Source organism: Geotrypetes seraphini, chromosome 2, assembly GCF_902459505.1.
Source record: "Geotrypetes seraphini chromosome 2, aGeoSer1.1, whole genome shotgun sequence".
Classification (NCBI taxonomy): domain Eukaryota; kingdom Metazoa; phylum Chordata; class Amphibia; order Gymnophiona; family Dermophiidae; genus Geotrypetes; species Geotrypetes seraphini.
The window spans coordinates 298,036,243-298,052,220 of NC_047085.1; the positions used below are offsets into that span (position 1 = coordinate 298,036,243).

A 15,978-nucleotide genomic window follows, 5' to 3' on the forward strand; every position below is an offset into this window, starting at 1 on the left:
TCAGTGTACACCAAGACCTAGAAAATGTGGCAGAAAGATAAAGAAATAATTTCCCATTGTACCTCATAAAGAAAAGTACTTGCATTGTGTCAAAAATAGCTGAAGGACTCTATTGTTGCCTAAAAGCTTGCGCTCAAGCTCCTGACCGAGTCAAGGAAGTGAGTACATGCTGAGGGCCTGGAACCCTGAGCTTCACAAATATTCGGCAGGCTGGCTGAAAAGGTCCCAGAAGGATGCACTTTCCAGCAGCAGACAGAGTCTGCTCCTCTCCAAGCAAGCACAGCTAGTCCTGAAGCCAAGTAAAAAACCATGAACAACCGAAAAAGACTGCAAAAATAAAGATCAGAACGACACCTTCATGCTTGCCTGCAGAAGGAAGAACTGAAGAGGGCAGCAGATACCAGGGAGGAGGAGGAGCTGAAAAGCCATGATTGAAATCTTATGCAGAATGCTCGTGAGCTGGCATAGACAACCCTATGGTTCAGCATACCATTCCTATTGTACTGGAATATGTTAACGTATATAGGCAACTTATCCAGCTGTACTTGAGAAAGGCAGATTTGCTGTGTGGATTTATACACCAATTTCCTAGAAGAATACACTAAAGTTCTTCTGTCTATCACCTTCCTTTGGAAAAAAAAAAAGGGTAGTACAGAGTACAAAGAAATACAGTAGTACCTCGGTTTACGAGTGCACCGGTTTGCGAGTGTTTTTCAAGACGAGCAAAACATTTGCAAACTTGGTGTCTTGTAAACCAAGCGGGGGGGGGGGGGGGTGCCTTCGGGGGGGGCAATGCCGGTTCTCGGGGGGGGGGGGGAGCAGCGCTGCTGGCCTCGGGGGGGGAGGGGCAGAGGATGGGAACCTATTTAAGCGAGTTTCCATTATTTCCTATGGGGAAACTCGCTTTGATAAACGAGCATTTTGGATTACGAGCATGCTCCTGGAACGGATTATGCTCGTAATCCAAGGTACCACTGTACTTTAATTTTTCAGATCAAAAGAAGGCAAGTCATGAAATTGTCTCTGTTAAAATCAACCTTTCCTTCACTAAAACTTGCGATTTTACTAGTACACACAGTGCAGTCCCATGGATCCCTCCACTTTGCCAGCTAACATCCCTTTTATAAACTGGTTACCTTATTGGGATCTTTCAAGATAAGATATTTTCCCTCATCTAGCTTCATGCAGATGTCAATGACGCATCGTAGAATGCCCCAGCCGTTCTCCATGCTCAAGTTAATTTGGCTGGCAAATTCATTGGGCTTGAATTGCTGGGTGCCCAAGATGACATGACGAGAGGAGTCCTTCACATGGTAGCGAGAGACATACCTGAAATGGTACAAAGCAGTCAGAATGATGCCATGGTGAAACAAGCAGGGACAGAGGGGAAACTAATTTTAACCATGACTAACACATGACAGCTTCAACAACAGAAAGGTAATAAGTCCTATGGGAGGCCTAAAATTAGTTTGTTGGGAACGCTTCAAAAAGTATTCATTTAAACACAAATTCAGTTTTTGCAATAATTGTTTCTTATTACTCCACAACATTTTATAACAAGACATGTCCCATAGAGCCGAAGGACTTAATGTAGACATACTACACTCAACAAAAAATGGAGGAACTGGAAAAAATATCCATATAAATCAAATAAAATAAGAAAATTCCAGTTTAAATATGCACTGGTGGCACTTGCCTGAAGTGTTATCAACACGTAGAGTCTGCGGGGTAAGATAAAAAATGGCGGCCCAGCGTTCTGTTGGTCCTTTAATGAAATTTGATCTGAGTGAGCTGGTCATGAGTTAGCAATGACATGGCCAGCTCTCACTACACTATTTTAAAGAACACTGGGGCGCCATTTTTTACCTTACCCCGCAGACTTTATGTGTCGACAACACTTCAGGCAAGTTCATGAATTTTAACATATGATAATCAACAAGTTAAGATTTCTGTTTTGTAAGTATTTCTGCTTTTCTCTAAAGAGCCCTGAAGAAATGATAGGCAGATGTGTTATGCTTGAAAGAATAATACAAAAAACAAGCAGCACTTATCTTTGCATTAACATGACTGCTACTTTCTCTTTGAGTCAATAAAGCCGACGGTGGCCATCGTTTCATGATCGGCAGATAACCGCTCACCATCAAGGCTGAGCACTCAAGAGCTATGTTGTAAGACCAAAATGCTGTGGGCTCTGAGAAGATATTAATTAAAAGGGAACCGAAGCCTCGTGTCCTACTAAAGATATATCAGAACCCCCATACCGCGAGCGTTGAGGCCAACCAGAGCCACAAAAGGCACCAGGCCAGAATGTGTCACTTGTCCAGCAAATGACCTGACCTAACAGAGGCTGGGGGGGGGGGAGGGAATGGACATGACATAACACACACACACACACATCATACAGGAATTCGTAAGCCAGCTAGGGCCAAACCAATACATCCGGCCCTAGCTTTCACGCTATTTGTTGACAGAAAAGGCACTGGCCTTCGAGATCTCTGCTGAAGCCAGCAAACCCTGGCTCTTGTAAGAGCAGATGAAATGGTTCCTGTGAGAGGAACCAGGCTCCTCAAACCAGGAAATGTCAACTGAAGAAGACTGCTGGAACAGCGGTGAATCCAGCCCCATGAACCGCCGAAGAAGCGCTTCCTCCCAGTGGAATGCTGCCGATCTATCTTGCCCAAGAAAGAGAGAGAGAGAGAGAGAGAGCTCCCTTGCGATGTACATATGCCACCGCCATAATGTCGAAGAAAACTTGAACCACCGATCTTTCTGAAGGGGCTGGAGAGTGAGATATGCCAGCCGAACTTCCAAAGCTCTAGACGAAAGGTCCACTACCCCTGAATGGAGTGGGCCCCATAATGAGCCCGCAACCCAACAGGCTGGGATTCATGCTAAGAGTTAACCACTTGGAAATCCGAAGAAGCCAGCCCTAGCCGAGAGCCACCAGCTCAAATTGCTGAGATCTGGCTTTGTCCAGGAAAGTGGTCATGAAAGGTGGAAAAACTCAGTAGAGAACATCAAGAGAAGATGGACTCCCATCAGGAGCGCATGGGCGCTCTGGCCCAGAGGATCGTCCCCAAGGAGGCTGTCCGAAAGAGCCAGACAATCTAAGAGAATTCTAATCTGTTGATGAAGGTTCCGTCTACTCGCCCTGAGAAGAAATGCACAATTCTAGAAACTCTAGAAAATCCAAGGAATGGGAAAACGCTCTGCGTCTCTTCCCGAACTTGCCTACGCCTGCAGCAGACACTACCGTCCCCACCATGTGTTTGTACACCCAACGAGACAGAGCCTGGAGCACCCCGCTGTCCCAGGAAGGGTGGACATGGACCTCTGCTGGACCCAGGCTGGTTTCTCGAGGAGGCGAAGTCTGAAGCTCCCATTCCCTTCCCTTGGTGCACTACAGCATGCATTTCAATTTCGCTGATCTGGCATCCATCTGGCGCAATGTCCAAATCCAATAGATTAAGGGCTGGGGAGTCCATCCCAATCAATTTTGAGTCAAATTGAGGGTTTTTGAGGCAGAATTTAAAGCTACAATAAAAAGATCGATTTTAAAATCCAAGATGACCACCATCATGAATTCACGCCTAAAACAGCAAAAAATAACAAATATTCAAAAATAAAAAATAGCGATTTGGGGGTCTGGGGAGGTGGGGGACCTGAACCCTACCCACAGAAACTGTGAAAAATGTTTTTCAAGCCACCCCTGAAATTCCCATAGGAAACAATGGAGTTACTAAGAGTCTGGTGCCTTCTGCCTGTCAGCATTTTGCAGCAGCTGAATGGAGAAACAAGGACTTTTCTGCCTCCGAACAGCTGCAAATGCCTTGGACTACCAGCCGGCCAGAGAACGATCCCAACCTCCGCCCCCATGGATCCTCTTCCCCCATGGATCCTCTGCCACGTGGCTGAGGGAGGGAAAGGCAACCTGTGCCCTGAAACCTGGGTGGGTTTCTGTCCAGACACACTCAGCCTGTGCTAGAAACCTATGACTGTGGGGTCACCGGCCACCAAACTCCACGGGAGGGACCCTGGGTACTTCCAGAAGGTGGCACATATCAGGCTGGCTTCACAGATCCACCCGAGTTTCTTTGTGAAGCTGCAGTGTGGCTTTGCAGGACTGTGTCCTTTTCTCTGACAGCGGACCACTGGGGAGATGTTTCAAGGCACTGAAGCCACAGAGTAATGAAGTTTAAGCGAACTTTAATCGAGAAAATAAGAAATATAAGTAGAGCAACAGCAAAAGACTTCTACCCAGACTGCTTGCAGAAACTGAAATTGATTTTACCACTAGGGGGAGTGCACCTTGTGTTCTAGAACAGTATTCTTCAACCTTTTTACACCTATGGACCGGCAGAAATAAAATAATTATTTTGTGAACCAGCATCGGTCCGCGGACCGGCGGTTGAAGAACACTGGGCTAAGTTGTGGGCCAGACCTTCCCATCTCTACCCAATCTCCACCCAAGATCCCGCCCCCATAATAGTACTAATTGTAACACTATTTTTTCCACTCATTTTTCATAGATACACACAATATAATCTTATTAACAACACATAATGGTTAACCACAAAATTAAACTACACAAAGCACATTGACAGCCGATGTAAATTCTCAAAATTGACATAATTCAATCACTAAATTAAAAAAATAAAATCATTCCCTCCCTCCATGCTATGCTTTACCTTCTGGCTTGCTCCCGCCTGGCCATTTTATGCTGCCCCCGGTGTTATCTTCAGGCCGACTCCCTCTTCCTCACTGATACAGTGGGCAGCAGGATGCTGTGGGCAGCAGCACCTTGCGCATCCTGCATCTGGATGCCAAGGCTTCTGGTCCAGGCACAGGACACACGTAGGAGCCACTGCCTGTGGCTTTGTGCACTGAATTAGTGAGGAAGAGGGAACTGGCTCGAAGATAACGCCGCATTGATCACACCGTGGACCGGCGGTTGAAGAACACTGTTTTGGGCCTTATGCATGGGCCTGTGGACTGGCAGGAAATTTCTGTGGACCGGCATTGGTCCACAGACCGGTGGTTGAAGAACACTGTTCTAGAAAGATGTGAATTCCTGCAATACCCGGACTGTAGGTTGGGATTGAACACCTAGTGTATGGAATCTGGAAGGGACGTAACAGAATCATGTTTTGTTGATCCTTGTTCTGCATTATTGGTGATTTATAAAACGACAGTTGTACAGAATGTTGTTTCTTTTTATACTTTAATAAAATGATTTAAATATAAAATCTAATGGTTTGAGGCTTGCGTGGATGGGATCAGACTGAGTTTGTGGGATGGGGACAGAGACAAATTTATCCCCATGTCATTCAATATATTACACCCACATGTTCTGGATTGGTTTGGTGAGGACACTAAAACACAATCATCTACGAGTCCTTCTCTTTGCCAAGCAGCAAATGTAGAATTTTTAAAAATGCATTAAAATTGCTTTATATACTCTAACAAAGATTTGGGGTCAGATTCCAAATGTTACTTACAAGCAGGAAAAATGCTTCAGCATCCAGGGCCATTAAAACCTAACACTTAAAGTTTAACTCCTTTTGTTCAGTTCACCGAGCTGAAGTGTCAGTGAGTTTATATCAATCATATATCATTGGTCACTGTTAAAAATGCCTTCCCATTGGTTTCTGCTTCACTCCACACTCAAATGAATCCAATAAATCACAATGCTTGATCCAGCCAACTATTTGATGAAATGGAATATCCTGAAACATGTTAACCAATAATTTACATCTACATTTTCCTTCTTAAACTAAAATACAGTGATTTCATGAACAAACTTAGGTTTTCCATAATTACTAGGAAAGACCTGTATGGAATTAGAGTGTCTGTTCCATATGCAAATTCTCTGTTGATCACATCATACAAGGTTCTGTGGCAGCTGACTATGACTAGGACACCAGACAAAATGAAGCATCAGAAAATAAATCCTATGCAAAAACCTACAAAGGGGCAGAAAATTAAATCTACAAAATACAAGGGGTTAAAAGTATAAGGCAATACACATAGACCTGACATTTGCTGACCCTTCTCACAAACCTCCTGGTCATTAGAAAGAAAATGAAATTAGAGACTGACTCCAGTTTAAGGTACTGTGATCCTGCCAGCAGTGCACAGCATTTCCTTACCCTAGTTTAAGGTACTCTGATCCTGCCAGGAGTGCACAGCATGTCCAGCGTGCCAATTTGTAGCTGTTGTTTTTCAGCTCTGTGGCTATTACAGCTCCTCTCTGAGAGTCGAGCTTCTGACGCCAGTCCACCCCATTACAATGCTGAAACAAATAAAAGAACCATGCAATGAATTTTCTGCCCTGGGACTCAGTATAGTGACAGTCTAGTACATGTAGCCCCAATTAACTTGAACAGGGGCAGAAACCACCAGATAAGGTGGGGGGGGGAAATAAAATAAAAAAAAAAAAAAAAAATCAGCAAAACACTATATATCAAAAGTGAACTGCTCACCCTGGAGTCCCACTCATTCAGTGTTTTAATGTTGATAAATGAAACTTCTCCATTGGCACCTGTCATCACACCATCGTGTTCACAGCGAACAATCAGGTCAATATCTTCTCCCAGCTTCCACCTGCGGTACCTAGAAATAAGAGGAAATGACTTCAGAGTACCATACTGTAATAACTGATGAAGTTTAGATTTGAGAAGGTGGAAGAGCTGCAACTAGGAACTTTCTACTTATCATAAACTAAGAGTTTGCTAAAGCAGGAGCCACTTTAATTTCAACCAAGAGCATCATCCCACACCAGGTCAAAGTGAGGGCTCTAAGAATGTGTAAAGAACAGGGGAATCAAGGAAAAACCTGCAAACGTACCTATATGCAACCGAAGCAACTTCGTTTTTATCAACATCATCCTCTATGAAAGGGTTTGGATTAGGAAATTTGTGTTTTTCCATTCCCTGTGAGAGAAGCAAGAAAAACATCAATTGCAGATCAGAAAAAAACATCAGAGCTTACATACATGGGGTCAGAGAGTATCCAGATGCATGGATGCTTGAGCACCACTAATATTTTTCCCTGTAAGTCTGGAGAACAGGGCCTTTCCTCTGCTGCGTCAGTTATGACATCATTAGTGACGTGGCAGAGGGAAGCCCTAGCGGGGCAGGCTGCAAAGCAGCCCGTTCAAAGCGCTGCTGCTGCTTTAGGCCTCGGAGGTATGTCAGGTCTCATGGTGGGTTGATCGGTGGGATGCTGCTGCACAGGGGGATGGGGAGGGGAGGAAAGATGAAGGGAGAGATGAAACAATGAAGTAGAAAGTGGTGTGAGAGAGAGATGGTAGACAGTAGTGCTACCCAATTCATGATTCAAATTGGTTCACCGATTCACTTCGGGTGAATCGATTCGATTCAAAACAGAACAAATCGGTTCCCGATTCGGCTGACCCTCCCCCCTTAAGCAGGAACGGCAGCGCTGCTCTTGCTGGCTGGCCGCTGCCGCACCTGCTTTAGAGGGCGAGGGGGGAGGGTCAGTCGGGAAGTGCTGCTGTCCAGCTTCCCCACCAGTGTCCGTTTTCCCCCCCTGGCGTTCGACTTCTCCCCCAGCCTTCCCACACCATTTACCTCTGAGGCGCAGCCTGCAGACAAGATCGCGATGCTAGCAATCTTTGAACTGCTTCAGAGCTGTTTCTTCCGCCATGATCCTGCCTCTGATGTCAGAGGAGGGGCGGACCGCGGCAGAGGAAACAGCTCCGAAGCAGTGCAAAGATCGCTAGCACCGCGATCTTGTCTGCAGGCTGCTCCTCAAAGGTAAACGGTGTGGGGAGGCCAGGGGGGAAGCCGGACACCAGTGGGAGGCCAGGGGGAACACGAAGGCCTTCCGGGGGGGGGGGGGGGAGCAGTCCTTCGGGGTGGGGGGGGGGACAGGCAGGCCTTCAGGGGTGGGATGCAGGCTCCTATGCCCAGATTTATTTTTAGGAACCTCATGATTTAAAAGTGAGTGCATATCACTGTGAAACAAACTTTTCTCAAGCTAGATGGAACAAATGCTTCTGAGAAACAGAAACAGCTGGCTTCAATAATATACCCTGGTTTGTGACACAGCAAAGATCACAGCACCTAAGCTGAAATGTATTCTCTACCATCTATCAGCAGACACTGTGCATTGGTGCAGGGAGATTTCTCTTTTTAGCAGTGTGGGCACTGATGTAAGTTAGTTAGGTCTTACCTGATAATTTTCTTTCTTTTAGTCCTGCCAGACCAGCACAGAAACTGATGGGTTATAGCTTACCTTGGACCAGCAGATGGAGACCAAGACACAAACTTTTGGCTGTAGTATAAGTGGGCTATGTAGTCCCAAGTACAATCAGTCTGATGAATAGCCAAGCAGATCTAAGAAACTAATAACTGTGAACTATTACAGCAACTTCACTCCCAGAAGGTGAATAGCAATGAAGAGAAAGAAATACTGTTGGATATTGATTAGAATAAGAACCTTCAAAAACATCCCCACAGCTCGCTAGCTATACCAAACGAACCAAATGCCGCTGTTCTTTTAATCTCCCCTAACAACCCAGACAAAAAAACCACTGTAGAAAACCCCGTACTCTTTGTGCAAAATTCCGAATAAAAAGGACATGTTGACGTTTAGGCGCATCGGGACTCGGAGTACTGCTTTGGTATGTCGCATCAGTTTCTGTGCCAGTCTGAAGGGACTAAAATAAAGAAAATTAGCAGGTAAGAACCTAATTTTTCCTTCTTATCATCCCTCCAGACCGGCAACAGAAGCTGATGGGAATATACCAAAGTAGTACTCAACATGGATGTGGACCCTTAAAAGGCCACCACAAGAACATGCTCACCACAGAAGCTGATGGGATATACCAAAGTAGTACTCAACATGGATGGAACCCCTGAAAGGCCACCACAAGAAAATGCTCACCAAACGCTGCGTCCCGACACGCCTAAACGTCCACATGGCAGTGTCGCACAAATGAATGGAGAGAAGACCAAACCGCAGCTTTACAGATATCCACTGGAGGTACAATACAAGACTCAGCCTAAGAAGCTGCTTGACCCCGAGTTGAATGAGCTTTGAGAAATTCTGGAAGAGGATTTTTTTGAAGAAGGTATGCCGAAGCAATAGCCTCCTTGATCCATCGTGCAATGGTAGCCTTAGAAGCACCATCCCCCTTATGAGGACTCGCTATGAGGACAAAAAGACAATCTGATTTCCGGAACTCCTGAGTCCACTGAACATAAAAGCGAAGGACCCTACAGACATCCAAATTGTGCAACTGTCTGTGCTCCAAAGAGCCCTCCTGACTACCCAAGACCGGGAGGTCCACAGACCGGTTGACATGAAAAGGCGAAACCACCTTCAGCAGAAAATAGGGAACCAGCCGCAGCATGCCACTCCCTAGACAACTCTAGGAAGGGAGGCCTACATGAAAAGGCCTGCAGTTCGGAAACATATCTCGCAGAAGTAATGTCCACCAAGAAGATCGCCTTAAGAGTAAGGTCCTTCAACGTGCAGGAGTCAAGAGGCTCAAAAGGAGGGCGAATGAGCACAGAAAGAACCAGATTGAGATCCCAGGCTGGAACGAAAGCCACACAAAAGACCGGAGCAATTTTGCTGCCCTCAAAAAATGATACACGTCCAGCGCGTCCGGAGAAGAGGCCAAACACCGACCATGCAACAAGCTGTGAAATGTTGACAAAGCCTCAAGCTGAACCCGGAGGGGGAACCAGGCAAGACCCCTGTCCTGCCCATCCTGCAAGAACTCCAAGATGTGAGGCAAAGAATTGTGAAAGGGGAATCACGTGCGGAACACCACTCCTCAAAGAGACGTCAAACTCACACATAAGCCTGAGAGGTGGAAAGTCTCCAGGAACCCAAGAGGGTGGAGATCAGCTTATCTGAATAACCTTTTTTACTTTGGCGTTCCCTTTCAAGAGTCAAGCCGTAAGACAAAAGGAACCCGGATCGAACATTGGAATGGGATCCTGCATCAGGTCGGACGAGAGGGGCAGCGCAAGTCAGAAACTTCCCAGGTTGGACCGACAGAATGACAGATCTCAGGGCCTCCATGTGAAAAGACAGAATGCAGAGCGCCTTGTTGACATCTTTCAAATCCAAAAATACACCAAAAAGACCCCTCTATCTTGGATACCACAAGGTAAATGGAAAACCTGATGGTGCAAACCTCCCAAGGGGTAACATAGTAGATGACAGCAGATAAAGACCCGAAGGTCCATCCAGTCTGTCCAACCTTGAATTCAATTTAAGTTTTTTAAATTTTTTCTTCTTAGCTATTTCTGGGTAAGAATCCAAAGCTCTACCCGGTACTATGCTTGGGTTCCAACTGCTGAAGTCTCTGTCAAAGTTCACTCCAGCCCATCTACACCTTCCCAGCCATTGAAGCCCTGTCCAGCCCATCCTCAACCAAAATGCCATATACAGACACATACCATGCAAGTCTGCCCAGTACTGGCCTTAGTTCTTCAATATTTACTATTATTTTCTGAGTCTAGATCCTCTGTGTTCCTCCCACGCTTCTTTGAATTCTGTCACTGTTTTCCTCTCCATCACCTCTCTCGGCAGCGCATTCCACTGGGACCACCACATTGAGGTCGAGCAACCTTTGTAGCCTTTGATGAAAAGCCCGCTTCTCCAAGCTGCCTGACAAAGAGAAGAGAGGAAATGATCTGGCAAGGACTGGAAAAACTCCAGAACATAACCGACCTGAATTACTTCCAGGACCCACTGATCTGTTGTGATCTTGGCCCATCCCTATTAAAACTCTCACAACTGGGATCCCACCAGAACCAGGGGAAGGGTCCCCAAGGAATCATTGGGCCAGGCGGGCGGCGAAGGGGCCTACAGGGAGTCACGACCCCCCTGGCGGACATCCTGAAAGGACTGCATGCGGTGAAATAAATGGCCCCTGGAAGAAAAGTCGTTGTCCTCCAACCAGGGCATAATCGACGAAAATCATGCATATGTCCCCAGGCGATGGCCAACCCCCACAAAAGGCAGGCGAGAACTGTCCTTAGGAAGACGGGGCACCTTAGAGTCAGTCAAGGCCTGAACCAACTGGTTCAAATCCTCGCCAAACAAGAGAGAACCCAGAAAGGGAAATTTACTAAGCTTAGCCTTAGATGCCACATATGCAGACCAATCCCGGAGCCACAGGGTACAGCGAGAAGCCACTCTGAGAGCAACAGACCTGGCCGAAGCCCACAAAGGATCATACATGGCATCTGAGAGATAAGAAGCGCCCAGTTCAATTTAGCCACCTCCTGATCCACCAAGGACCAGACATTAGACTCGCAGTCGGACCACCGGAAACAAGCTCGGACTACCAGAAACAAGCCTGTGCCCAACCAGACCACCACACATTGCTGCCTGGACTGGTAGGGCAGTCACTTCAAAAACTTTGCTTAAAAAAGAAACTCCAACCTACAACCCTAAGAGTCCTCACAAGGCTGAACTGCCTTCAAAAACCGGCATCATATGCCTGTGCAACGATAGCCGAGACCACCGCAATCCATCACAGGAGACTAAAGGTATCCCTATCAGGAATGGGATAAAGCCAAGCCATGGACCGTGGCCAAACGAATGGGTGCGTCTGGCAACTTCCATTGTGCATGCACCACGTCCCGAATATCCTGATGCATAGGAAAAGAAGGTAGGAGACAAGATGGCGACAGCACGGAGATGATGAGATTAACATCTGAATCTGGCAGCGTTCTTTTTTGCCTACAATTCCTTTTTTAGAAAAAATGCCACACACGAAGTGCAAGGGTAGTGTCCGGGCTGATTCTACCATGGCTAGAATATCAACCCCTGTTCAGCGCTCAATTCTGGAGGAATGCCCGGGTTGTCTTCGTCTGGGGGAGCGGTTGGAGATTTTGGACTGAGGTTTCAATCTCCTCTCCAGGAATTGTTCCGCCGCTGTACCCAGCTGCAGGCCGTGGTCCTGCCAGGGGATCCCTGTGAGAAGATGGAACCAGGGGAAACCCCGGATCAGGGGGCTGGGCTCTCCATCAAGGCAGAGAATGTCAGAGTGCCGGCTTAGATACTGCTTGTTAACATCGAAACCGGCGGTTATTACTCTCGAGAGCATTTGGGACGCTCTCAAGAGGCTGAACTCAATGTCCAAATCTTCACAGGAGATGCAAATCTTGTAAGTATTGTAGATGTTCTTGGAAAAAATATCTTTTCAGAATACTAAAGAAGATATTCTAATGAAATTCAACAAGTTAAAAAACCCATGGTAGACATAAAGGCTGTTTACTAGCAATTTGATTAAAGAAATTTCTTGTTTAGAAAAATTGAACAGCTGGAAAATTATAACCGAAGACTGAACATTCATTTAATTGAATTTTCCTAAAGCCTTTGAATGTGATTCCCTTTGGACATGTTCACAAGATACCCGATAGAAATATTAAAAATTTCCTCAAACCATATACCTCCAGTAAATCTAATTTATTATTTACCTATAAAAAAGGTTACTGGAGTCATGCCTGAATTATAGACACAGCAAGACACCTCTTTAAAACATCACTAAGCTGTTGGAATCTACAGTATCAGAAAAATACTGAAAGGGCTACTTAACTGATAGCTCTAGTTTTGAGCAAGACCTGAATGCTATCATGAAAATTATATTTTTGAAATACACAAAGTTTATTTCATGGGAAAAAAAGTTAGGATTTTCCCAGACGTCACCAGAACCATGCAGGAATGTCGGAAACTTCTTCAATGAGAAAGGAGACGTTAGATCTTGAAGGAACATTTTTATTAGCATACCCTTGCAAGTGTTTAATAAAATTTTGGGGAGTTAAATGTCTTCTTTATACCCAAATAATTATGTTCCTTTTTGGATTTGAAGACCTTGACAAAAGGGGGTAATCAGAAAATATAGAACAGCAGTTATAAATATGAGATTAGGTACCAAGAGATGTGCTGAGCCGAGTGAGACGTGCCTTACTCGTGCTCCGGGGCCCTGAATCTCTCAACTCTGACTTTTGTTTATTTTTGATGGTCTGCCCCTTTCAGGACCTTTTGGTCGTGCATGGACCGGTTTGTGCAGCAAGCCACCCGGTCATGAGTGGTAAATCGAGCTGTGCAACTAAAGAAAGGGAGCTCGATCGGCGCGGCCTGACCCTAAGATGGGCGACAGGGGACTCGGGTTCCGCGCTTCCCTTGTCTGAGGCCCATATCGCTGCGCTGTCGCATTCAGTGGGTGAGGGCTCTGGACTACCAGATTGAACCATCTTTCAAGCCAACTACCTCGCTTGAAGCCCTTTTGGGGGAGACCACCAGGCTCACGGGCGATCTAGATGATCCGCGTCTCGGGGGTGGAAGACACGAGTTCGGCCTCTGCTGCAGAGCTGGTTTCCATGAAGGCACAACTTCAACGGCAGGCTGACAAGCTAGGAGGACCTCGAGAATCGCTCGAGGCGAAACAACCTGCGCCTGGGTGGGTCTCCCAAGACGGTTCCCGATGCCAGACTCCTTTCCACCTGGAGTCTTGGCTCCAGGCAGCGTTGCCACTTCCGTCTGGTGTGGGACCTTTGCGACTTGACCGTGCACACCGCCTGGGCCGTGCGCTCTGATGACCGGGGAGTGGGCTCGAGGTTACCATATCAAGATTCACAACTTCGGGCGTGTTAAAGCTGAGTGGAATGAGACAATACCGACAGAAGCGGAACACTCTTGCTTATGAAGATACCCCTGTGCGCCTGTTCCAGGACTACTCCCCCGCGTTAGCAGAACGCCGAGGGCGCTTCTCTCATGTGTGTTCGGCTCTCTATGATCGCAAGCTGCGATTCCAGCTCCTCTATACCCGGCACAGCTCAAGATCTGGACCCCCTCAGGATGGCGAATGTTTACCTCGGCTGAGGCCGCACAAGCCTATCTGGATACACTACCGGGAGAAGCGGGGCCTTCTTCGACCCCTTGAGACATCTGTCCACGGCTGCTGCGCTGCCCTAGCATTATCCTATGGAGCTTTCTCCTCTGGTCTGCAGGACCCCTGCTTCGTGACTCTAGTTTGGCTCCTTGCTTTCTTTTGGACCCTTTGGAGCTCCGGTCCGTGTTGGAGTGTTGCCTCTACCCATGCTTTTGACTTGGCTGTACCTCAGTGTTTATTACTTTTGTACTGTGCCTTCGAACCTCTGCCTTCTGTTACTCCTGCACCCTTCTACCTCCCCTGCCTTGTCCTCTTAGCAGGCCAGGTCCTGCCTATTTGGTTGGTTGCCTTTGTTTGTTCATTTGGGGGTTTGCGGGACTTCTGCCTGGGTGCGGTGGCTTGAGGGGGCCCTTACTGTGCCTTTGGCACGGTCTCCTGATTTTGAGTGAATGTGTCATTGCCAGAGTGTGCTTCCTCGGAGTGCCTGCTGGCCTCCTCTCTTCTGTGGGTCTTTGGGTGTTGGCTTTTTGCTTGTTTCGTTTGTTTGCCCTATCCTGCTTGATTGGACTGTTTGTAGGGCCTTTGCTTAGCTTGGGGTCCTGCTGTGCTTGGGGACGGATGGACTGTCTGGTGGGGGGGGAGTGCCTGTTTCACTGGTTTGCTAGGGATCTTGTATGGTTTTGGGGTTTGCATTTTCTTTTTTAGTTTTGTGTTTGTGTGGCTGGTGGTATGCTGTTTGCATGGGGGGGGTGTTGCCCGGAGGGGCCTAGCAGTGCTCTCTGTGTGCCGACTGTTTGCAGGGTTCCTTTGCTCTTTGGGTTTTGGAGCACTGCTGCACCTTGGCTCTGGTTTCTCCTGACCTCCGGTGGGGTTTGGTTTGGCTGTATGGGGATTTGTTGCTGTGCCTGGGGTGCGTGAGATGGGAGTGGGGTTGGGGGATTTGGGGCCCCGATTCCATCTTTGTGTGACTTCTCTCTGTTCCACTTTTGTGGGGCGGGTTTTCTTTCCTAGGGGGTGGGTGTTGGGATGGGTTGGGTAGTTGGGGGGTATTGGGATGGGGTGGAGTGGGATGGGTCTGGGGGGGTCCTCCTTCCGATTGTTTTCCTTATTTTGTCTTATGGAATATTTTTATTGGTTTTCCTTTTGATTGATGCTACTACGTGTTTCTGCTCTGGGGGGTGGCTGGGCCCTTGGGGTAGTTTTCATGCCTTTTTCTTTTCTCTTCTGTACATTCTCCTAACTTTTGGACTTGGGTACCCCTTTTAGACTCACCTCTTGGAATGTTGGGGGCATCACGTCCCCTGTGAAGCGGTCTAAAATCCTGGCTGCCTTGCAGCGTGGTTGATCGGATATTGCATGTTTGCAGGAGACTCGTCTGACTGACGCGGAACATTTTAAGTTGCGTCGTTCCTGGGTGGGGGTGGTTTATTTTGCTTCCTCTCAGGGCCGCCATGGTGGAGTCGCTGTGTTGGTTCAGAAATCTTCTCCTATTGGGGTGCAAGTTCTTGATAAAGCGACTGATGGTAGATCTCTGCTTTTGCACCTTACCTTGGGAGCCCGTTCCTATCTTCTTCTGGTGGTCTATGGCCCCAATTTGGGGGGAGTCGGCCTTCATACAACGATTGCTTACACTTTGTTCTACTTTTCCTGGGGATCCTCTCCTTCTCATGGGTGATTTTAATTTGGTTCTGAGTCCTGATTTGGATAAATCTAGCTCCCCTGTTTCTTCTTTCGGTGCGAAGGGTCGTCTCCTTTCTGACTTTTGTGATACTCTTTCCGTAGTAGACCCTTGGCGTCTTCTTCACCCTGAAGTCCGTGACTATACTCATCTTTCTCGTGCCCATGGTACCTGGTCTCGTTTAGATGATATTTTCTTGTCTTCTTCTTTGTTTCCTTCTGTTCAGTCAGCCGAGATTGGTCCTCTATCTATCTCCAACCACGCTCTGATTTGGGTGGATGTCATCCTGGATGCTACATATTGCCGGCTTTCGTCCTGGCGGTTTCCCTTTTATCTTGCCCGGGATGAAGAATTTCGGACCTTTCTACAGTCTCAATGGGATGTCTATTCTGCCAATAATGCTCCTCACATGGAT

General features: G+C 47.1%; 1 protein-coding gene across 2 annotated transcripts in view; it reads right to left on the bottom strand.

Moving 5' to 3' along the window:
* EIF3D (eukaryotic translation initiation factor 3 subunit D) overlaps positions 1-15,978 on the bottom strand; it is a 103,323-nt gene that overhangs the window by 15,820 nt on the left and 71,525 nt on the right. For both annotated transcript variants that reach the window (XM_033929858.1, XM_033929857.1), the window contains exons 11-14: positions 6,847-6,932; positions 6,483-6,612; positions 6,150-6,292; positions 1,137-1,329 (exon numbers count right to left, since the gene is read on the bottom strand). In XM_033929858.1, the coding sequence (XP_033785749.1) occupies positions 1,137-1,329; positions 6,150-6,292; positions 6,483-6,612; positions 6,847-6,932 (552 nt within the window). The remainder of the gene's footprint in view (positions 1-1,136; positions 1,330-6,149; positions 6,293-6,482; positions 6,613-6,846; positions 6,933-15,978) is intronic.